Source organism: Vulpes lagopus, chromosome 19, assembly GCF_018345385.1.
Source record: "Vulpes lagopus strain Blue_001 chromosome 19, ASM1834538v1, whole genome shotgun sequence".
Taxonomy (NCBI): domain Eukaryota; kingdom Metazoa; phylum Chordata; class Mammalia; order Carnivora; family Canidae; genus Vulpes; species Vulpes lagopus.
The window spans coordinates 8,062,993-8,087,597 of record NC_054842.1 but is presented as its reverse complement, the minus strand read 5'-3'; the positions used below and the strand labels follow the sequence as shown (position 1 = coordinate 8,087,597).

At 48.1% G+C, this 24,605-nt stretch overlaps 1 protein-coding gene across 5 annotated transcripts in view; it reads right to left on the bottom strand.

Annotated features, from left to right (window-relative positions):
• Window positions 1-4,501: 4,501 nt before the first annotated feature.
• Window positions 4,502-24,605, bottom strand: part of CTDSPL (CTD small phosphatase like) — a 116,347-nt gene continuing 96,243 nt past the window's right edge. For 2 of the 5 annotated variants that reach the window (XM_041733575.1, XM_041733576.1), the window contains 6 exons: window positions 23,396-23,497; window positions 19,670-19,726; window positions 15,784-15,876; window positions 11,771-11,956; window positions 8,047-8,168; window positions 4,502-7,097 (listed from right to left, as the gene is read on the bottom strand). In XM_041733575.1, coding sequence (XP_041589509.1) covers window positions 7,031-7,097; window positions 8,047-8,168; window positions 11,771-11,956; window positions 15,784-15,876; window positions 19,670-19,726; window positions 23,396-23,497 — 627 coding nt within the window. In that variant the 3' untranslated portion in view covers window positions 4,502-7,030. The other 3 variants (XM_041733577.1, XM_041733578.1, XM_041733579.1) reach the window with 2 other exon arrangements.

The following is a 24,605-nucleotide window of genomic DNA, read 5'->3' as shown; positions in this document are numbered from 1 at the left end:
CTCCTTTCCTTCCTGATTGTAGGGTGGGGCAGGTGCTGAAAATAGAACATTTCAGAAACTCCAGGAACAAGGCCACCCCTTACTGTCAGCCATCTGTCTCAGTCCTAGCCACAGCCCAGCTAGTGGGGCTCCTCTCCCAGGACATACTGCTGAAGTCTGCCTTTTGGCACCGAGCCTCTTTCCCCGTGTCCAGTCCTCGTTCCTACCTACGGCTCCCTGTCACAGAGAAGGGGTGACTCCAGGAAGTCTCGGTCCACCTGCCTAGTACAACCTCCTGCCAGGACGTGACTGCATTTGACAGAACTAATCGGGCCCTGTGACTGAAGGGATGCCTGTGTCACAGGACAGTTGGTCAGTCCCCGTGTGTGTCTGAACTCCTGTGTGAGCCAATGTCTGTTCAATCCTCTGTTCCTTTTTATGACGGTGTGTGTTTGGCTCTGCTTGTGCTTGTGCAGGCCTGTTTCCTGTTTTCCTGACCGCTTTGGTCCCCAAGCTCAGCAAAATCCCGTGTCCTCACTTCTCATGTCCTCACTGCAGATCCTCCCCTCCCTGCACTCTGCTTGGCCTTTGTTCTGGAACGCCCTGGAAATGGCTCTTTCCTAGTCACCGATGCCCACTCTTGCCACAACAGGTTGTTCCCTGTGTTCATCTTACTCTCCCTCTAACCACCCAGGGACCCTGCCGACCACCCCTTCCTCTGGAAACACCTCACAGGCCAAGAGTTCTCCCCAGCTCACTGGCCACTCTGCCCTCTCAGCTGGGTCCTTGAAATGTCAGTGGCCACACAACTCAGGCCGTAGCTCCTGTTCCTTGTCTGTTTTCTTCCCAGGATGTAAATGCCAGGGAAACACCAGTCTCTTCCACACCCACTCCCTCTCCTTCTGAACGTCCACCCCCAACTCACCCTTCATCCTTCAGCTGTCGGGTCACATCTCTCCCGATGCATCTGACCTCACACTTGACATCCCCAGTCAAGCCCCTCCAAGGCCAATAAATGTTATGAATGTCCCCAAACCTGGGGGCCATCCTGGGTTCCTCTCCTTCCCTCACATGCACAGGGTGGCCACTAGCCAGTCTGGTTCATCTTGGATCCTGAACTTGGCTGGGCCTCCTTGCTCTGCTCTGGGACCCAGCCTCTCACCAGTTGGGTGGGAGCCTCTCTCTGTGTCTCCTGGTCTCTCTGGCCCCTATGTCCATCCTTGTCCATCCCCCCACAGTTGCCAAAGGGATCTCTTAACCACAAATAGATCACACCATTCCCCTTCTTCAAACCTTCCAGTGGCTTCCCTAAAATAAAGCCCCAAAGTGCCTCTCCCTCTGGCTGCATCTCCATTCACTCCCCCCATTTCCTCACTGTGCTCTAGCTATAATTTTCTCATTGTCCTTTAAGACACCAGCCTCATTCTAGTCTCTGGACTTTGTACTTGCTGTTACCTCTGCCAGAAGCCTCTCCCCGAAACCTTCCCATGCCTCTTTTTCTGCATTCTGGCCTCAGCCAGAATGACACCTGCCCAGAGGGGCCTTCCCTGACCATGTTAGCTAACACAGCATACTCCCCAGCCACCCGCCACTTTCCTCATCTTCCTACTGCTTCCAGAAGCAGATAACCTTACTGATTTGGATCTTTGTTCCAGGTGTGTGTCCCCAACTGCGGTGTGAGGTCCCTGCGAGCGGGGCCTTGCTTACTGCTGTAGCTTGCGTGTAGAATGGCGCCAGGCACACGATGGCTGCTTAATAAATATTTGTTGATAAGCTCCTGTGGCCTGCGTTCTGATCGCCTGGACCCTTTCTGAAGGGGAGGCCTGGAGTCGAGCCTTCCTGAGTCAGGTTCCAGCCCCAGTTCAAGTGCCCACTGGCTGTGTGACTCTGGGCACATTTCTCAGACTTTTTCTTGAGCTGACATGTCCTCCTGTGAGAGGGCAGGGCAGGTCACATCTTGTGAGCCGTACACCCCACCTGGTGCAATCCAGCCTCAGCTTAGTGGGGGCACAAGGACCTCTCCGAGGTCCCTCCCCAGAGTTCTCTGGGTCTCTGGAAACCAGAGACTTTGTATGTGCTCGACTGCCCGACTCCAGGATGGTGGGCATCCCCTGTGGCCTGTGATCCTCAGGGCCAAAGAAATGGCAGTGGCCCCCCACTGTGGGGCAGTCCCCGGGGGCCCAGATAAGCGCTCCGCTTTGTGTCTGGTGTGGACAATCTTCAGCTCATGGGATCACACGCATGACCCAGAGAGAGGAAACGAGGCTCAGGGTAGTGCTCCCAGGTAACCAGGGTGCTACAAGGACGAGGGGAAGCCCAGCCTCTCCCCACCTCCTCCCCTAAGCAAAAAGGGAGCTCGGCCGCCCGCTCCTCCTGCTCGGCCAGCACAGCCCTGCTCTGACCCACTCGTCCCACGGACCTCTTCCCGCCTCCGGGGACCCTGCGGCCCACCCCGCTCTCGCCCAGCGGGTTCCCAGGTTCTCTTGCCACTACTTTTTCCTTCAGGGCTGACCTGGCACCGCGCAGCCCCACGGTGACAGAGGTGGGTGTGGCCCCAGGGTCCCCGAGCCCCGCTTCTCACTTGGCCGTCCCAGCTCTCGTCTCATCAGTCCCTCGCAGGGCGCTGCCCCTCGTGGACACCAGGTCCTGCAAGGGGTGCGACCCTCCGGAGAGCAGGGGAGGAAGGCTTGGCCGGAGTCTTGGACACGTCCTGGCCCCAGGAGAGCAGCCTCGGGCCCATGTGGGCTCCCTGTGACAGGGTCCCTCGGAGGGCGCGGTGGTGGGAACCACTAGGGCCAGACGAAGAGGAGTCTGTGGCTGTGCCGTGGGGCCACCACTCTGACGGGCCTCATGAGTCCGAGGACAGCTCAAAAAAGAGCCCCAGGCCCCTGCAGACGAGGAGGTGCTGCTGCTTTGCATTCCCGCTGCTGGGGATGTGTCACCCTGGCCAGTCGTGGACCCCCTCAGTGGGGACACCGCCTGGGCCAGGACCGGGGTGGGGGGTGGCAAGGCTCGGTGAGGTTGATGGGCAGTGTGACCCAGTGCTCTCACACGAAGTGGGGGATCCACTCTGCTCCCCACCTCAAAGCAGGGAATTGTCAGCCGGGTGTGGCCCTATTAGGACCCATTCCTCACCCCTGCCTTGAGAAAGGCCCCGCCGTGCCCGTGTGGGGTTTTCTTTGGAACTTTCTGGGTTTTCTGATCTTTTAGCAATGAACACATGTGGCTGAGCTTTCAGGTAAAGCAATACATGCCATTTCCCCAAAACCCTGCCTGTGGCTCCTTTGCCATACCTGGGTGTCAGACCTGAAACACCTTGGGGGACTTTCTTTACCTCCACAGCCAGTCAGAACAGGGGTTTGCAGCCCTTCCTGAAACTTTGAGCCCCTTGGGGCACTTAAAAATGTGATGCCCGGTCTCAGGGTTTGGGGTTTAAATGGTTTGGGGTGGACTTAAGGGATCTGTTTATGTAAGAGCCTTCAAGTGATTCCAGTGGCCAGCCACAGCCAAGAATCACTGAGCTAAGGGATGGGGCTGTAATAGAAGTTTGGGATGGAAAACTCTGGAGGCCACATAACCTCCTGAGTGCTGGAGGGCCCAGTATATTCTCCTTGGAGATCAGGCTGGTGACCATGCCAGTTGGTGGCTCTGGGCCTTGAGCACGGGCAGCCCCAGCACAGGAGACCTGCCATGTGAGCATTCCAGTTTCTCCAAGGACTCAGCTACAAGCCCCCGATGCACCCCCGGTTAGCTCAACCGTCTCCCCAGGCTGGCTTTCCCCAGCCATTCCTCCCTTCTGCTCCCCTCTCGGACTTCCTGTCCATTCTTTGGTCCTGGAATACAAATATGTGCTCAAACAAGGAAACATCAGGAGGTGAAATCTCAGTAGGCCCAAGTCCCAGAGAAGTGACCTCTTGATGACGTACGTTTCCTTCCCACCTATTCGGAGGGCCTATGGACATTCACTGGGACATCTCAGCTTCAGGGGCTGCCACGATTCTCAGCTGTTTGTCTGTCTGGTTGTGGGGCCGGGCTGAGGGCAGTGCCTGGAGTAGACGTCCCACTGTGAGAACGCGGTCTTGGCCATCCTCACTCTATGCCTGGCCATGCTTCAGCTGGTAACCGCAGCATTGGGCCAGCGCGCCGCGGGCTCCGGGTTTAAGAGCGCGCTCGGCACACGAAGCGGGTGGCTCCTATGGGGTGGGGCGGGGGCTGCGGTGCTCTCGGGCTGCACGTGGAAGCCGCTGCGCAGGGAAAGCGAGCCAGGCTGCTTCTGTCTGCGGAGACACCGCCAGGGAGCCTAACATCGAGCGGGCGGGATGGTTTTCCAGCCTCCCCTGGGGTCCAGGTCGGTGGCTCCCGGGATGCTGCGCCCCTGCTCCCATCCACCCAAGCCCTGCAGAACGAAGCAGGGGCCCCAGGAGACCGAGGCGCTGGCTGAGGCTGTGCAGGTGCAGCGGATAGAGCGCGACTCAGAGCGGGAGGCGCAGGCGCCGCAGAAGCAGTCCATCCACAAGAGGGCGCAGTTTCACGTGTTTATTTTTGGCAGGAAGGAAATCATTGCAACCCTCTCGCCCCTGGAAACGTGCACATTCCACATGTAGTATTTCCCATGTAATGCTGGCTTGTTTGTCACATTCAAATGTCCAACAGAAATCCACGACTACCCAGGCACCAGAATCTCCACTACCGGGGGAGGGGGCTGGGGGGGGGGTTAGAGAAGCTCCCTGGAGAAGGAACAGAACAGACAATAGCATCAATTTTACAGTGAGATAGGTACAGAGGCAGCCAACAGATTCTGCTCAGGTAACTGCTAGCACTTCAAGCCATCCACTCCTCTGGAGCCCCGGCATGCCAGCTGTCCATCACAGCACCTTTAAAAGCGGAGGCACAAACGTCACAAGTGTTTGTCCATATAGGGCTGTGTGGTTCTAGATTTTATTAGAGAGCTGTCTTTAAAATATAGGATTGCAAAATGTTGCCAGGTTATAGATTTACAGATTTCTTTTTTATACCAGAAGTTCAAATGCTGCGACCATGACAAGTCAGTGTCATCATAGCCTCTTCACGTCTCCAAAGTCACCTCATCAAAACTGCAGTGTCTAAGGAGCTTCCCCACCAACCATCGGCTGTTGACAAGTGGTCCTCCCCCTTAGGATACAGATACACTGCTTACAAACAGCTAATGGGTGAAGCCACAGACCAATACACAGGATTCCAGAGCAACAGGAGACAGAACAGTGACAACCTCAGATGTGCCCGGGCACCACCACTCAGGCCCGGCCAGAGATGTCATCCCATCATAGGGGCCTGAGTCCACAACCCAAGGTATCTTGGCCCAGATCTTAATGTAGAAAAATACTTGTCTGGGAGACTATATTTTAACCTGGTACACAAGAAACTCAGGAGGCTGGATTTCTCTTTTGGTTAGAGTGGGGTGGTGAGATGGTATTTTGGTAACATGGGAAGCATATGGCACAGAGAAACAGCTAATAGGGTTCATCAGGTTTTAAAGCCCACAATTTAATAAAAGGTAATAATTAAAAACAATACCCGTATTTACCTTAAAAAACATAAATCCCAAACATTCATCTCATTTCTTGGCCTTATGTTAGAATTCTATTGCTTCATTTACATGTAGATGGTTAAAAATATATAGAGAGATATAGATATTCTGATTATGTACATAAAGTAGAATAAAGGGTTAAAATAAAAATGGCATTTTGGAGTATGGTCAAATAAGGTGCACAGAATCCAGAACCCTCAGGGGGTCTGTTGGCCCCCCTGAGACATTCTATGTCTGCGATGGCTGGAACCGGGCTCCATCCCCAACAGTCGTGCAATGGCGCTCACGGTTTCAGGAACTACTAGGTGCAGTGTCTGGCTCAAGCTTGCCAGTGTCTTCACTCCCTCTCTCAGAAGTGGGACACTGTTCCTAGGTTCGATTCCCCTGAAATACTCTGGAATTTCAGTCCTCTCTGCCCCCTTTTCCAGAGAAGGTCTCATGATGCCAGCAGAGAAAGGGCAGGGGGGAGGGTGAAAGGCTGTTCCCAGGACTGATTTTTGTGTGGGTTTCAACACATGACAGACACTTGACTGCAACATTCAAGACATTTAAGGCAGTGGGTTCATTAATGACTAGTTTTCCAAATCAAGGTTTAGGGCATATGCAGATCTGCCATGTAAAACTGCCGTTCCCTGTGGTCATGCCTAGCATGGGGCTGTTTCTACTGGAACTGGCATGGGGATTACTGGATTCTGCACATGCAGAATGCTGGGGCACCTGGTTACCCCTGAATACTTCTCTTCCAAATGCATGGCAGTCCACAGCTGAAAGTGCTGTTTGGGAGGACGTGATTGGCAGCTGGCTTCATTATTTTGTAAATGAAAAGAACAAAATTTTACCTCACCACCCCCCGACCCCCTCATCTCCAGACTTGTTAGTGCCAGTTGCTCCCACAGAACTCTGGCGGAGGCCCAACCCACAGAGGACTAAGGCAATGGTGCCGACATGAAAGGGTTCTTTTAAATTATTTTTAAGAGCAATACTTTATAGACTGTCTTGTCAAACGAGGAACATGGCACTGCTTAAAACAGCTCACTGGGAAAGGCTGCAAGGGAAGCCCTAGCCCAGGGAGGGCACCCTGCCTCTCCCCAGCTCAGGGCAAGGAGTTCCACATATGGACAGGTTTCCCTAACCCTGGCTCAGAAATAGGCTGTGCTTCAAGAGAGAAGTCCAGGAGCAGACCTGGGCCACATCAGTGCAGTGGCTGGTTGAGGCCAGGGGTTCTCAAGGGACAATAGTCAGCTCATCACAGTATCTGATGTTGACTGTGGTCTAGAATGAACGCCACGCCTGTGTGGTGTGCTGGCCCTTGAGTCTTTGTTCCCTTCTGGACTCCCACGGCCAGTGCCAGGGAAGGGGTACACTTGGTGCAGTCTGCAGGGGAGCGGGACACCTACTTTCCTGACCCTGTCCAAATCTGCAGCTTAGCAGTGAGCGGATTCTGAGCATAGGCACAGTGGCAAAGAACAGTGTAACAGCCGCTGGTCAATTCCATTTGGTGGCAGCGCAGTAGCAGCAAAGAAAATTCCCAAACAGCTCCGTGTGTATCCAGCTTTTGGAAAGGAAAAATTTAAAAATCAATACACAGATTTTTTTTCTCTTTAAATATCCAAGGGTTTCAGAGTTTCTTATAACTGCTCCACCCAGAACGACAACAACAAAACAAAAAACATACAGAAGTATGGCAGTAGTGTGAAAGCGGAAGTGACGATGCCACTTTTCAAGGGGGAAGTGTGACCTCAAGACAAAACTGTCACCATCCGAAATAATATAATAATATAAAAGTATCTATTGTTTCCAAAAGTGTTGAGCCACACAACCGTGGATACATTCCAAACTGGGTCAGTGATTAATGGAGACACCGCCATGGTCACCGAGACTCCTATCAGGAGCCTGTCCCTGCAGCACGCCTGTTGGGAGACAGGCTTCTATGACTCACCTCCATCCCTAGCCACCCCCCACCCCCCAGGTTCTAGAAAATTGTCATATTTGTCTTTTTTTAGAGAATCTAAGACAATAAAAGACTAAAAGATGTCTGGAAATATGTTGTGTAGAAAAATTAACTCTCAGCTTAAAATAACATTCAAAAAGGCACTTCATCCTGTAGGAAAGAGATTCTGAGTTGGGTCAGCTGCTCCCAGCTGGGATAGAAAGGGACAGGTTGTCTGCTTGGAGGGGGGTGGGGGTGGGGAACAGTTGATAGGAAGTCTCATAGATATCAAGCTTTTTTTTTTTTTCCATTTTTTTCTTTTTGGTATGTTTTACGAAAAGCAAATCCAGTAAAATGCATGTCCCTTTATGAAATCTGTTAAAAGAGTTCATTTTAAAATAGTTGTTTCTGTTCTTAAAAAATAAAACAGGTAGGTATGGCCACGTGGACCTCGTGGCCTGGAGCACAGAGTGTCCTCACTTTCCGCTCCCAGGGAGCTGAGGCTGGGTGGATCCCCGAGGCCAGAGGCTCCAGAGCGACCAGGCGGGAGGCAGGCAGAGGCCGGCGCTACCTATTGCAGAGTCTGTGCAGCATGCTGTACACGTCGTCTTCCCGGCTCAAGCCCTCAAAGAAGGGGATGAGGTCCAGCAGCTCTGTGTCCGTCATGTCATCGAACCAGGACTGCACAGGCACCTGGAAGACAGTGTGTGGAGGGGCAGCGGAACCGTAGCCAGCCCTGGGGACAGCTCCTAGCCTGGTTGGGGCCTCCGTGCTTTTAACTTTTTTTTTTTGGTAAGGAAGACAGGTATCTTAAAAACCATCACCTGCCCCCCCATCACCATCATCACCATCACCATCATCATTATCTTGTTTGTTCTCCTGTCCCAACTAAGATTGATCCAAAAAGCAATTTGGTTCAGGAGGAAGGCAAAGTTCAGTGTATTTGCCTTTTATGTCTTAATGCTAGTTTGTGTGCACTTGCTCGTTTTGATTTCTCGCCATAGGAAAGGTAGCCAGAGCACAGAAATATCTGAGAGCTAGCCTTGCTCCTTGCCAATTTCAAAAGCTCTCTCCATTGTAGCCAACCAGCTTTTTCCTCCTCACCTGGAGCCAAGAGGTTACCTGCCAGCTACTGACACGAACAGAGGGCACAGGAAAGCATCCACTTGGGGTGCCATGTGCCATGCTGCACGGCAAAGAGAAGTGGAGAGCTTCCTCCCATCCTTAGCAGTGATCAGTTACAAGCAGAAGTATAAAATTTCAAGACAGTCTGAGCGATGGGCACAGACAGAATTTTCACTTAGTTTTAGAGGGTGGGGAGAGGTGGAAATGGGTGGTAGCCAGGGGTGCAAAAGAAGAGTGAGTTGTAAAGAGAAATTTGGGAGAAACCAAAGTAGTTCAAAAGTAGTATTTTGGGCACTTTTACAAATCTAAAGACTGCTCAGAGACAAAACAATTCATTGTATAATTTAGAAATATAAACTAGGATTACCCAAAAATGACTAGTCCTAGGAGAAGGGCAGGGGATGAGGGAAAGGGTAGACTTGGACACAAGACTTCTCTAAATTCATCTCTGTTGGTAGTTTTGATGTTGGAATCATGGAAATATGTTACATAATTGAAATAAGATTAAACCATTAAGAAAAGAAAGCAATAAAAAGTGAACCTAAGAATATATAAAGTTGATGACATAACCACACAGAGAATTATTTCAAGTGATTTTAAAAAACCTAGTGTTCTGCCAGACAGTTTTCCAAAAAACCCTACGTGCATTCAATTGTCTTAGTAGTGGTGACAATATCAGTACTGCTATTTGGAAACTACTAGATGTGTACTACAGAATAAATCAAATAGGTAATGATGTTAATATATTTAGGAACTAAGTTTCAGCACAAGAGGAAGAACAAAACTGAAGAAATTAAATAAAAACTGTTATAACATTGATCTGGAAAAACCAATATGATTTTATGATTTAATTTTAATTCTACAAATATGTATACTTCAGTTCTATCCAGTATAAAGGGCTGGAAGCAAAGGCTATCTCAGGAACAATAAGAATCCACCCAAACTATCATCTCTAAATACCATTTCCATTAATAGGAAGCAGGCTCCACAAAAGTGGTTGATTCCAGGGCTGAGGCAAGAAATGGACAAGATGAGCATGGAGCATCTTGTTGCACCAGAAAAGTGGAAGCATTCAAAGACTATTGTTATATGAAAGGATGGCCGCTGTCCAAAGGTGAACACTTGAGCATACAAAAGAATAACAAATGGATTAAATTATAACAATAAAAAAAATCCATGAGTTCATAATAACACTTAAGACAAATTCACTGGCTACTTTTGGAAGTTTGCTAGAGCACCACCTCACTATCTGAAGAGTGAAGAATTAAAGAAAGAGGACCAAGACTTTACCCTGACTTCCTAGTTCAAACATTCAAAGTGAATTTAGGGTAATCAAGTAATTGATGGGGGCAAGCTTGATTAAAAAAAAAAAAAAAAAAAAAAAAAAAAAGAGTTCCAGCCAACAAATGTGCAAAGAATGGTAGAATTTAGAAATCACCATTTTGTAATTCTCAATGAAATAGTTGATGTAGGCAAGAGTATCATCAACAGCTGTTCACATTTTTAGGTGAAAGGTCGATGCAGAATTTGAAAACAGATGGAATAGGGTAACAACACTTGAATCCAAAGATCAATTCAAGATCTTTAAAAGCGGCACCTGGGTGGCTGAGTTGGCTAAGCATCTGACTCTTGATCTTGGGGTTGGTGCATTCGAGTCCAATGCTGGGCTCTCCACTGGGCGTGGAGCCTACTTAATAATAATAAATAAAGTCTTTAAAATTGGAACAACTTGACATTACAATGCATCTTGATGTGATTTCATGGTCTTGATGATAAAAAATTGAAAGATTTGAAAAACTGAACCTGCATTTAATCAAGTAACAGTGATCTAACTACTTGTTTAAAGGAAATATGGCAATTAGAAAAACACAGTAAAGCACCCCCAGGAGGCTGCAACCAGACAGATCCAGAAGAGAGGAAATTTCTACAGGACAAATAACCAGAATTTCTTCGACAAGTAAATAGGATGGAAGAAAAAGGGAGAAAGGAGGGAGAATTGCTAAGATTATACAAGAATTACTAGACACATTACTAACCAAAGCAGGGCTTGGACCTTGTTTGATTGAGTCAAACAACTGAAATGTAGGACAACATTTTGAGATGACGGGGAAAATATGAACACAGTCTGGATACTGGGTAATATTAAGAAACTGTTAGTTCTGTCACATGTGATAATGGAATTGTGATTATATTAAGAAGTAATCCTTATCTGTTAGAGACACATGACAAAATGCATTAGATTGAATTTGATTAACTCGCTAAAACAAACATGTTTAAATGTAATAAATTTGGAATGTTTACTCAAGTAATCATTGCACACTAGCTAACTGAATCTAGCTTGAACTCATTTTGTTTTAAGTGGAGCCACAGAGTTCTGGCTTCAAGGAAAGGACCCTGGGGAAGCTTCTGTTGAGTCTGAGAAGCCCAGGTTTGGGAGAAACCCTCCCCTCCAGGGCAGGCTGCCTGAGCTGTGGGCCAGTGTGGCGGGACTGAGGGCTTGGCCATCAGCAGCAGGCCTGGCTGGGTTCTCTACCCTTGGAAACAGGCCAGGAGGTGGGAGGCCATCTGTCTCTTGCTCAGAGTCATGCTGCACCCAGTAGCAGGTACTAAGGATTGCCACGTTCCAGGGAGTTTTATGTAGGAAATGTTCCCACTGCATATTTTTTAGATATCATTATGAGGTGGAAAAGCCTGGCAGGTTGTCTGAAGACCTTAACTGGGCTCCTTCTATTCATTCTTGTTTAAGAACTTCTGCTGAAGAGGTCATGCAGGCCTTCTGAGTCTATAGGAGTCATGAAGCTAGCTAGCTCCAGGAGGTTACTGATGGAACCCTTCTCAGTAACTAACATCAAAAACACCAAGATCAAAAAAAAACAAAAAAACAAAAAAACAAAAAAACAAAACAAAACAAAACAAAACAAAACAAAAAAACACCAAGATCCAGGCTCACTGAGCACTTACCCAATGCAGGCAGTGTTCTAAGGGCCTTCCATGCTCTGCCACACTGAATCCTCCAACCATCCTACGAGTCAGCAGCCCTAGAATCCCCATTTGAGGGGGAGGTAGCTAAGGCTCAGTGAGGTTAGATAACTTGGTCAGTGCCATGTAAGTCAGGGCACATGCGTGGAGCTGTATGGGGAGCTGTGTTATCCCCCCTGGGGGCTACTTACTGCATTCTCAGGATGGAAGATGTATGAGGCGGGAGAATTGTCCACAATGATCACTTTGCTCAGCTCCCGGCCCAGGCGGCTCAGGTCCTTCACGTAGTTCCCACGATGGAAGACGCATGATTCTCTGAAGAGCCGGGCCCGGAACACACCCCAGCGGTCCAGCAGGTCGGCCACGGGGTCTGCGTACTGAAAAGCAGGGTACGGTGAAGGCAAAATGCCTGAAAGAGCCCACAAACCCTAACTACAGCTCCCAGATCCGCACTGCTTTTCTAGAAAGAGATTTAAATAATTGGATGTGTGTTAGGATCCTGGTTATTTTACTCTCTGTGTGTGTTAGATATCCCCAATTCTTCCACTTCATTGTTTGTTTCTTTCTTTTTTTTTAAAAAAAGATTTTATTTATTTACTCATGAGAGACAGAGAGAGGCAGAGACACAGAAGGAGAAGCAGGTTCCCTGCGGGGAGCCTGATGTGGGACTCAATCCCAGGACCCCGGGGATCACGACTTGAGCTGAAGGCAGATGCTCAACCGCTGAGCCACCCAGGCGTCCCTTCCACTTCTTTCACCTCTCATATCCAATCTATCAGAAATTGGTTCCATCTCCGAGAGTATCTTGAGTGCAAGAGTATCTGCATCTCTATATGCATAATTGGCACTTCCCTGGTCCCGACCTGTGTAACCTCTGGCTGGGGTAGGTGTGAGCTTCCCAAAGAGCCTCCTCCTCCCACTGTCTCTGTTGCAGCCTCTGTGCCTCATTGTTGTCAGGCCACTGGAAAACACGTCCCTTCATGCCACTCCCCTGCTTATAACTCCCATTCTCGACCTGCAGCCCCTGGACTGAGGCCCTCACTCCTTGGACCTGCCATACCCTACAGGGCTGCAGCCACGTAATTTCCACCACCCCTTGGCTCCAGCCCGTCCGTCACCTGAGGTGCACTGGGTTTGACCATGGTCAGAACTTCTGTACCCATAGAACATGCTCTCCTCAGATCTCTACACGAATATCTCCCTCTGTCTCCTTCACCTTTCAGGTCTTGGTTCCCTGGCCACCCGTACATCCCTCCCTTTCTGGCTACTATTGCCTCACTCTGGTCTCCTTCATGGAGTTGCTCACCACTCCCCAGAGATTACTGGGTTTCCTCTTCCCTGGTCAGGATGTAGGCCTTATCTGTCATGCTCACCATGATGTCCCTGGCATTTTGCACAGTGCCCACCTTATGGTGGGAGCTCAGGAAATATTAGTTTCATCAAAAATGAATAAGCAGGCAGGCTTTGAATCTGGCTTGTGTGGCATGAGGCCATGCTGCCCCCCATGGGTGCTCTGGGCAGCTGGGCCAGACCAGCCCCTGATGGCCACAGGACAGTGCCCAGACACCGGCTTCAATTTCCTTGGAGCCCAGGTGTTTTATAAGAAGGAGTGTGAGCCCTGCTTGGCCCTCTCTCATGGCCTGGAGAATTTTCCCAAAGCAAGCTGACCTTGATAACTGATAAAGAAATAGAGGGATCATCCCAGAGGGAAAATTTTCATAAATGAAGATGTCTGAAAGACTGGGCCACACGGAGCAGCTGGGCTGGAGGCAAGAGGGTAGAGTTCCAAAGCCAATGTGAGGCCAGGTCTCAGCACTGAGACTGCCACAGCCAGGTCACCATGGGGCCTGGCAATTTTTCTGCTGGGGAGGCAGGATGCCCCTCTGAGGCTGGAGGTGTTGGGAAGGCCAGCAGTAGAATGCACAGCAGCCCCCAAGAGCAGAGAAATCCCAGCACACTGAAGGATGCAGGGCTCTAGGCAGCAGCTTGGACTCTGTGGGAATGTCCTCCTTTCCCCGGAGACATCAGGAGCAGGCTGTATTTCCTGCTAACCAGGTGGCCATTGCAGTTTTCAGCTGCTAAGTGAGAAGTGCCCCATGGGTGCTAGGGGGCTGACTCTAGATGGAAACAGTGATTAATTTCCACTGGTGGTGGTGTACATCCTTCCAGGGAATGCCTGAGTCTGGGGGCTCTAGGCCTTGGAGATGGATGTGGGGAAGGTCAGCTCCACAAGGCTTTGTCTCTTTTGTTCTCTGCTGCATCCCCAGTGCCCAGGACAGAGCCCAACATACCGCAGGCACTAAGTAAGTATTTGTTGGGTGAATCCATCAACAAAGGAGACCAAGATGAGGAAGCAGACATTTAAGGGCTCTGACAGCATAGGGTTTCCGTAGGCTCCTGGGCAGTGGGCCAGCATGGTGGTGCTGGCTGGGAGCTAAGCCCAGAGCCAAGAACTGGGGAGTGCCCACCTGTCCACAGAACTTGCGCATCAGGGAGGAAAGGGCTGGAAAGTTGCACCTGGGAGCTGACGCAGCTGAGCCAGGCTGGAGCAGCACTGAGAGGAGGGCTGCAGAGACAGATGGAGGCACAGGTGGGAGCAGTTGAGGAAGGGAGACTGCACAAGGATGTTTGAGTGCTGGGGACAACGCCAAGGAAGAGTGTTTCAATTCTGCCAACCTCCCCCACGACAGCAACCCCCTAACCCTACCAATTCTCCATCTACCTGCACAGGTACTATCTTCCTGTTTATTTCTTTAGTTGTTACTTCAGTCTTCTCAGCACCCCAGAGCACTGCCAGGAGAGCCATCTCCACTACAATACAATTGTACAATGGTCTTGGTGCCATTCATGGGAAAGAGTACCCACAGGGAAAACTGTCTTCCCTGAGGCTGTTTTTTTTTTTTTTTTTTTTTTTTTTTTTTAATAAGGAAAAGGAAGGTCTCGGTTTTGGATTCTCTCTCTACCAGCTCATGCTACAAGGCCTGGCAACGAGCCTGGCAGAATGTTGTGCAGGTGGGGTCCTCTCTCATTTCAGCCATGACAGAGAGATGGCCCAAACCAGGAATGCCCAGTCTGGCAAAGTGTGATGTCTGGGAACCTAAGAGTTAGAGTCCCCAGCATGCAGAGGAGAAGGCAGGTGTCCAGAGCCAGGAATTGTCGGGGGATGGGGTGGGGTGGAGCTATATGTGAGTCCTTGCAGCAGGTCTGGAGATGAGTAGACTGTTAACCTGGGCTCCCCAAAGCTCAACTCTGGGGCCAGTTTAGAGTCTCTGAGGTGCCCTCGGAGACACTGGTGGTGCCACCCATAAATGGATGACCCCCCCCCCCCCCATGCCATCAGAGTCAGGATTTGAGAGATGGTGATGGCAAGGATTTCCTCTGAGGGGTGGGAGCCTATCCTTTCTCCCTTAGGCTCAGGACACACATAATCATATGGGGGGCAGTCCTGTGAACCTGCTAGTTCCTTTAACAGTAGGAGAAGGCAAAGAAACCACTCTATGTGGTTAGAGCCAGTGTAGACACTGGGTCAAAGATGTATTATTTTGTTACCATCAATAATTATGATCATGAAACAATGAATGTCAGGAGCACTTCGATGTGACAGTGCCTGTGGGGCATATGAAGCACAGCAGTTGCTCTATGAATACTTGCTGAATATGAGTCAGGCACTATGCTAATGCCCTTTACATGCATTATATCATTTATGCCACCCTATGATGTAAAGAGAGTTGTCCCTCATTTCTAGAAGAAATGGAGTCGAGAGAAGTGAAGCCATTTGCCCAATATCAGAGGGCTCAATAGGACAGTCAGGACCCTCCTTTGGCCTGTGCATGTCAGTGAATCTTGGACACTTATCCTTTCCCAAACTTGTGTAAGCTAATGAAGGACACAAAGGCTTACGCCTCTAGTAGTGGGTTGCCAGTCAACAGAGGAGACGCAGATGCCCTTTCTCAGTTCCACCGGACACTTTTGTGATATCCTGCATGCAGCAACTTCATGGAGCATTTGTTCCCAGGGCTCCCTGTCACCATGGTAACCCAGAAGCCTTTCAGGCTGGCGCCATGCACATGGCCTGCATCAATCCCAGCTGGGGTGGGAACCTGTCACCATAGAAACCACTTCCCCCACCTTAACAGAGGGCTGCCTGACAGATAGGGGGTCGGGGTGGAGTGGCTGGAGGCACCCAGCTGGGAGGAGGATGTACCTTAGCCAAGCTGGCAGTAAAGAGCACACACTCGAAGAGCTGCCCCATCCTCTGGAGGAACTCATCCACGTGGGGCCGCTTCAGCACATACACCTGCAAAGGCAGCAAACAGCAAACTGGTCAGTCATGGCAGCTGCTGGGGGTGGCCTGGGGCCAACACCCACGTAGGAAGAATTCCTGAGAAGGTCACCACTTCCTGGCCCCAGCTCTATCTGCGGCACAGATATCTCTCTCTCTCTCTCTCTCTCTCTCTCTCTATCATCTATCACCACTATATGAGGGCTGTGTGGTCAGATGTGGCACTTAAGGCCAGACACACTTCTCCGGCAGGGCTCCTGGTCTGAGTTTGGTGTAGACACCCCTCCCAAGGGAGAAAGGGTAGCTGACCATGGTACTACGGGTCTTAGGGATTTTCAGAACCAGTGAGTGGAAGAGTTGTGCCATGTTTGCGTGGAATGACTCATCCTCTCATGTGTTTCTTGGCATACATTCTGGGTCAGGCCCTATGTGGACACAGGCCACAGTCTGGGGGCTGTCCTTTTGGAGGTCAAGGCCTGACCCACTGCCTGGCAGCACTGGGACTGCTCCTGCTGCTACCTTCTACCATTGACTGAACACCTCCCTTTTTAAAAAAATTTTTTTTTATTGGAGTTCAATTTGCCAACATATAGCATATCACCCAGTGCTCATCCCATCAAGTGCCCCCCTCAGTGCCCGTCACCCAGTTACCCCATCCCCCTGCCCACCTCCCCTTCCACTATCCCTTGTTCTTTCCCAGAGTTAGGAGTCTCTCATGTTCTGTGACCCTCACTGATATTTCCCACTCGTTTTCTCTCTTTTCCCCTTTATTCCCTTTCACTATTTTTTATATTCCCCAAATGAATGAGACCATATAATGTTTGTCCTTCTCTGATTGACTTATTTCACTGAGCATAATACCCTCCAGTGGAACACCTCCCTTGCTCAGAAGGCCTGGAGTGGGAGTGGAGGGCCCAGCAAAGCTGTAAGAGGTGCCTTCCGTGTCAGCTTGGGAAGCCATCTACTTGACACCACAAAGGTTACTCTGCTGGGGCTTGTACAGAAACAGATTACAGGGGACTTGAAGGTACCTATTCCTGGCTCCCAGCCGGCAATCAGGAGGGGCCTTCAAGCAGAGGGGGGCAAAGAGGAGGCTTTCCTAGAGTGGCTGCTGGGCTCTCTGCTCTTGACTGGGGAACCTGAACAAATCTGAGGAGACTAGGGAGATGGGAGAGAAAGCAGAGCTGGTGAGAGAAGATAGGGAAGGTGGGAGGAGGGAAGAACTAATTAAAACTTGAATAAATTCCATTTGAAATTAGCCACTTCCCTAAAATAAATCAAACTTATTAAAATTCAATTCAACTCATATTCACTGAGCCCCAGTTCTGTGCTCAGCCTGAAGAAGTTATAAAAATGAACAAAATGCAGGCCTTGCCCTTGAAGAGCTCACAGTCTAGAGCAGATACAAATAAAAACAAATCAAGATAAGCATGCATAATGGAAGTGGTAGTAGAGGGATATATTAAGGACAGTTAACCCCCTTCTCAAGGGAGGAGGTCACAGAAGGTAATATTTGGGTGAACAGGAGCTCATCAGGCTGATAAGAATGAGAAGCAAGCTTCCAGGCAGAGGAAATTGTATGAGCATGAGATTTGGTCTGAAAATACCTGGGGGTTAGAGCATGGCCAAGCCCTTCGTGATCAGCCCTCTAGAAGAGATGGGAGACAGACGTGGTTGAAGAGGAAGTATGAAAGGCAGCTTGGGAAGAGTCTATGTGGGGCTGTGAATGGCAGAGGTTGCCAGCTGTCTATCCTGTGGAGTCACAGTGGGGAATCGGGGCATTCTGTGCATTGCAGAGGAGTTCTGCAATGAGCCAAGGCCTGGTGGAAACTCGTAGCCAAGTGAAAGAGTGGGGTAAGCACCCTCTGGCTGAGGGTGTAGTGAGGGGCCAGAGGAGTAGGACAGCCTGGGGAATGGTGGTGACAACAGGGCTGGGAGGAGCTGGGAGGCGGGGTAGGGGTGAGGGCAGAGCTTGTGGCTGTAGTAGCTCCAGGCCCCCACTTTGCCCATGAGACTTCTTGATGCCAGGGAATGGGTATAGCCTGTGGTCCTCAGTCTCCTTGGGAATAGTACTTGGAAAGCAAGCTTTGCTCTATGCAAACAGCAGGAGACTGATTTGGGAACTCTGATGTTGGTGCCTCTGGCAGACAGGAAGGTCCTGGGCCCAGATGCCAGCGTCCAGGCCCGCGTCCGCGTGCAAGTAACCAAGAATAGGCCCATTGGGACCTGCACAGCCTATCCTGGATTACTTGAACGAGGCCACGGCCTTCGCCAGGGCCTTGGTCCTCCTCTTGGCGCCTGTGGCTTCATTCCCTCAGGAGAGAGAGTTTCTGACCCCAGCCCTGGGGCCCTGGAGTATCTATTGCCATATGAATCAGCACAATCTCGAGGGAAGCTGGGGGTAGCTGGAGTGGCTCCTTTGAGAATGGGCTGGCCATAGCAGGTCAGGCCCTGAAGGTCATGCTTGCAGTTGCAGGTAAGAAGGATTAATTTCTCTCCTAATTCTTGCCATGCCAGTAGGCAGCCTCTCCTTTGTCTCACTACTTTGTACCAGAAGCCAAGATAATAAATGAAGCCCTAACTGCTTCTTAGATGCTGAGTTAATTCAGCTGATGCTTTTGCAAATGTTAAATGCCCAAGTGCCTGCCTTTTGGCTCCCTGGTGGCTTTTAAAAGCATGAAGTGTGGAGACACTAGGGACAAAGTTGCCTTTCCCAGTACTGGCTTCCTGGCAAGACCTTCTGGGAGAGGAGGGAAGGGACCAGAGCATCAGGAAAAGAGACATGGGCCAGGAGGCAAAAGACTGGAAGTCTCATATTAATTCTTCCCATTATATGACCCTGAACCAACCCTTTCTCTGGCTAAGACTCCGTTTCCCCATTTGGATAATGAGGTGGCAGGGCCAGCTGATTTCCAAGGTGTCACCAATTCTGACACCCCCATACTCAAGGGCCAAAGAGACGACTGGCATCATTAAGGAAAGACATTTCTTTTGGCTCAAGCACAAGAGAGATTTTCCTTCCTGGGATAGAAACACATCAGGTCAGAGACTCTTCCCTGAAGACCCTGGGGTTGACAAGGAAGATGGTCAGACCATCCCTGTGGACCACCTGACAAAACCCCCTCTGCTCCTTAACCTCCAAGGCTACTTTTCCTACAATGTTCCAATATGTTCATAAATGAAGCTATTCCTGGGGAAGTGTCATGCAGATGAGAAAAAAATATCAGAGCAAAGATGCATGCCAATTAACTAGGGCATCTTTATTCAAATTTGTCTCATCCAAAAACACATCCTTCCCCCTTCATCCTTTGGGTTGGGATTTTGCTAAAGATTCATTAGAGAACATGATACAGGAGTGACAAGATCAGTCTGGAGTGGCTGGCATTGGAAATGGACATCTCTTCCCAAGATGCCACCATTAGTGGGTGACTTGTGACATTTTTCTGTTGCCTGCTAGGAGAGTAGCCGAAAGCATTTACAATGAGGAAGTTAATTAAATCATCAAGCTTGGCCAGTGGGGGATATGGAAACTTCTAAAAGTCTGAATCAAATCAAAGAACTATTTGAACTTGTAACCACATCTAATATCTACAAATAGATTTTAGCTTCCCTTAAAAACTCGGTGTAGAAGACATTCATCTGAGTGGGAAAAAAACCAGAAAACCATTGTATTGATTTTACAAAGCCGGCTCCCTTTTGATTCAGTCATAAAATTATTGATGAAATGGGAATTTAGAAATAAGTTTATAGGAAATGTAATTACTAAAATAATGTTAATTGCAACACAAGTTGAGCTTTGATTTCTTACCTGATGTATAGTTCCATCGATTTCAACCGGAACAATAAAATCAGCATTACTAATAGGCTAGAGAGAAAATAAATTATAATTAATAAATCTGAAAGAACAAAATAAAATTGGAACTTCAATAAGAAAAAGGCTGTCTGGGCCAATGTTTTTATTATTGGAAAAAAACAGTTCAGGCAAAGGATGTTGAAGTATGCTTTGGTTCCTTAAAATAAACACAAACAGGAAAGCACATTTTTTTTTCCTATTCTGAATACTGTTACATTTTCAGCACCTTGGTCCAACCTTTCTGTCATTTTCCTGGCCTAAATGACAAAAGGTAGGGAAGCCTACCCAGGGAATGGGTCTTCCCAGTAACCCCAGCTCTTGCCTAGAGCCCTGACAGGATGATGTGGAACCACTGCTGGCCACAAGGGGGAGGAGGTGAGAACCCAATGGTCCCAGAGAACCGTGCTACTTGGGGGAAAATGATTTGTATGGGACCCACAGATGCAGGCTGCCCTGTGATGGGCTGCTCAGCAGGAGATGCTAAGCACATGGACACAAAGCAGGGCCACAGACATGTGGGGTGAAGTAAGAGGCCACAGGCCAGGACCTCAGGCAGTCTCCTTCCCTCTGGACCTTGGCTTCTTCTCTCTACCACAGTTACAGTATTGGGTCTGATGAGTGACCCAGGGCTCCATCAGTCCTGAGCATCAGTGATTTCAGCTTTGCTGGGGACCAGCTCCTGCTCTGAGCAGCCCACCCTAGATTGCTACTGCTCTGCTCTAGGTAGCACAATGCACACCCACAAACTTCAGTGTATTTAACAACATCAATGACAACATTAATGACACTTAAAGTCCAAATACAATTCTTTGATAGTCCTTGTGCAAGTCAATGCTGGGCTTACATACAGTTCTAAATGCAATTACACAAACAAGGTGGAAACTACTCAAATGAGAATCAATTACCCTAGGATAGGGAGGAGAGCATGTAGGTGGGGGCCCCTGGGCAGGGTTGCAGAGAGGGGTGTGTGGTAGAGTCTCTGGTTAGAATCTGAACTGGGATCTGTCTTTAAGCCCATCACTGTATACACACACATCATTCTTTGATAAGCAGACTGAAAATACATAGAAAATACTAGATTGTAGAACCATTCCTAAGTACTCAGTAGAGTACCTGAGCCTTAAGATTACAGTTTATTCACTCCTGTGGTTGGAAGGTCAAGGATGAATTCAGTATTTTACAATTCGACAACTGAAATAGAAAATCATGCTAAGAAATCCCACAAGAGCACTGAGGTGGACACTTGACGGGATGAGCACTGGGTGTTTTTCTGTATGTTGGTAAGTTGAACACCAATAAAAATTAATTAAAAAAAAAAAAAAAGAAATCCCACAAGATTGAAGGAAGAAACTCCAGCAAGGCATTAGTAGATTGTGAAATTGTATTCCATAAGGTATATTAAAAGAGAAAAAGCCATTGCCCAACTCAGAGCAAGCCTGAGCCTCCATCTCTTCTCACATGCTGGTGTAAAGGAGGCTGTGCCAAGCCATAGTTTTTAGTCTGGGTCTGAGAGCCTCTGAATTATACACCTGTATATTTTCTTTTCTTTTCTTTCTTTCTTTTTAAAGATTTTATTTATTTATTCATGAGGGAGGGAGGGAGGGAGGGAGGGAGAGAGAGAGAGAGAGAGAGAGAGAGAGATAAAGGCAGAGACATAGGCAGAGGCTCAAGTATCATGCCCTGAGCTGAAGACAGACGCTCAACCACTGAGCCACCCAGGCATCCCCATACATTTTCAAGGAGTGAGGTTCACAGATTTTGGATTTTCAAAGGCCTCTGAAATGCCCAGAATGCTAAAAACCATACATTTAATAAAGGTGGTTGTCAGAGGGAAAGTGGGTGAAAGAATGGGTGAAATAAACGGGATTAAGAGTACATGCATCTTGATGAGCACGGAGAAATGTATAGAATTGTTGACTTATTATGTTGTGTATCTAAAACTAACACTGCTCCACTGGCCAGTTAGACCCCATTCCTCCTTTTACCCTTAGCCCTCAACTCCTCTCCTGTATGTAAAGTATATTTGAGTAAAAAAAAACTGAATACAATAAAGAATAAGCTGCTTGCAAATATAGGCAGGCCAGGGAGGGAAGAAATGAAGACATGCTGTTCACATAAGCTCATAGTTTAATGCCTTTGGAGGCAGGAACCCTCTGTGACCTCAGGCAGTCTGGCCAGCATTGCCCATACTCCCAGAGCTGCTTGGGAGCAAGCTGGGTAGGCTGAAATGGCAAATGGCCCCTGCTCCAAAGGGCTTTCCTCCAGAGGAATCTAAAAAGTCCTGAGCAGCTTGCCCACAGGGGAGAAAAGGCTTCCAATGCTGTTCAGAGCTAAGCTGGGACGTAAGGTCATGGCAGCCATAGGACCAATCCTGGAAGGGCCCTCAAGGTGCTGGACAAGGAGGTGGCACTTCCAGGCTTCAGTGGCCAGAGACAGGCCATTTCCCACTGCTAGAGTAAGTGTGGCACCTCCTCCACTCTCCCAAAGGACTCACAGACAACTGCCTGGCCTTGTCCTGGTAAGGAAGGCTTCTGTTCAGGGAGAAGCAGGCTCAAGGAAGGATGCTTCTGACAGAGAGGTCTTCAGGTACATTTGATGGCTCTTCTACTTCCCAATACAATGGTTAAGGAATGGCTATGGTTCATGTGAGACACATACCTCATCATGGATGATGCTTTCCACATCTCTTAGCAAAGGAAGGGGAGGAGTTGAGGGCTGAGGGTAAAAGGAGGAATGGGGTCTAACCGGCCAGTGGAGCAGTTTAATCTCCAGAAATATCCCAAGGAAAACAGGACCAAGACCCTCCTTCCTCTCCCCAACATACTAATCCTCTATTTCCAAACCTTTTTTTCCAAAGTTGCCTCTTTGAAACAACTTGTTTCATTTCAAAAAATGGAAAGGCGGTTCACAAAGTCATTTCTTAATAGTGTAGCCACAGCTGTTCCTCCACAGATGCTCTCTGGTAATGTGTAATTTTTGCTGTCATTCTAGCAGGGAGGTGGAATGAGGAAGGAGACAGAAGTAAGACTGTGTGACATCACTGCAGCCCTACCCTCTTCAGGAGGAAAGTCACGCAGGTGGATGGATACTCATTTAGTTATGAAGCTAGTAAAAAAACAACCAAAACCCAACCAGCAACCTCCTGTGAAAAAGCTTGAAATACACAGCTGAATCTGTTCAGATGCTGCAACTCTGGAAGTCTTCTTTAGAGTTGGACATCTTTTAAAAACTGCTCTGGGAAATCTTCCAAGGTAGCAGGTTGCTTGACAATTTAACAGTGCCTCTCCTGCCCCTCCCAATAAAACATACAGCACTCTTCTAGCTACCTTGACAAATACACAGTGGCGTCTTGGGGGCACTGGTGTATTGATTGCTGCTTGCCACCTGAAAAGTATTTGTAGGGGTTGGAGGCTTAGGGCTAAAGGCTTGAAAAACTCAAATCTCATAAGTAAGACATGTCTAAGTGACACTGGCAGCCCAGCATTTCCTCCAAACTAACCATGTAATATTCAACTACTTCAGTTAATGTTTACCAGAGTTAGTAAGCAACTGTTCTTGAGACTTTTTCATGAACAGTGAAGACATACACCAACAACTACAAAATGTCATCTTTTTTATTCTTCCTTTCCAATACAACTGTGACTGAATCACAAAGATCATGGATTGTTTTTGTTGATTTACCTTAAATGAACTGTGCACCAATGTTTCATCTAAGTCAATGACCACACACTTCTTTCCATAGTCAAGCACCGTCACCTCTGGAAGGAGGTATTTAGCTGGTGGCTAAAATGAAAAAAAAAATCAGTACTATTACTTTTATGTAAAAGACAAAACCAATGCCCTTATTATTGTTATCATATTATGTCTTTGAGGTTATAAATGAGACCAAACACTTAAATTCCTGATTAAGCACATCATGGAATTTTATTAAAAACAATAGGACTAAGTAGTTTGCAATGGAAGTTTTAACAAATACTGGGCCATTGTGTGAATGGTTATTTGAGGGCCTAGGCTTTGGAACCAGACAAGCCAGGGTTTGAATATCAGCTCTTTTTCTTGGCTCTAAGTTGGAATAATAATACCTACCTTGACAGGTTGTGGGGAAGTGCCCAGCATTCCACCTGGCACATATATGGTACCTGCTGCTATTATTTAAATGGGCTATACAAAAATAAATGCTCAATAGCTACTCTAACCATGCAGGCTCATTTCCTGGGGTCCTATTTTGTCTGAAATTCACTGTGGCACAAAAGTATATCTTACAGCTATACTGGAACCACACTGTTTTGTTTGTTTGTTTTAATGACTAACATTTTCAGAAACTTGAAGAGCACCTACAGACCCACCAGCAAAATGCAATCCAAACTGACTTCCAATAATAGGAAACAGAAATAAAAGTGGTTGAGGTAAAGTGCCCTGTCTTGTGTCTGCCCCACTGCAGTATTAATATTGAGCGAGCATGGCACTGTTACCCCTTGGATTCTCAGTATCTGGAAGTTCAATTTTAATCTACACGCTGTGTCTTAATCAGAAAACCTATTTATGTCTTTGTACTAGCTGACTCCAATCTTATGATAAAGAGGTTGTAAAGAGCTAATAATCTGCTAGGTATCTTCAGCCAACTTCATTCTTGATTTAGAGTTTTATTTCTTTGGGCCTTGCCTCATTCCAGAAATGATTTGGTTTACTTTGTGGTGTATTCAGTATCCAATGTTAACTAGCTAATTCTCTATCTTGGAAGGTCAAGCTCTGTTCTATTATTTAATGCAAAACAAAACGCAAAAAACTGTGTCTCTAGCCACTGAAGAGCAGACAATTTAGCATGCTAAAACAAACAAGCGAACCCAAAAACAAGAAACAAGAAAAAAATGCAATCAAGAGGTAGTCCCTT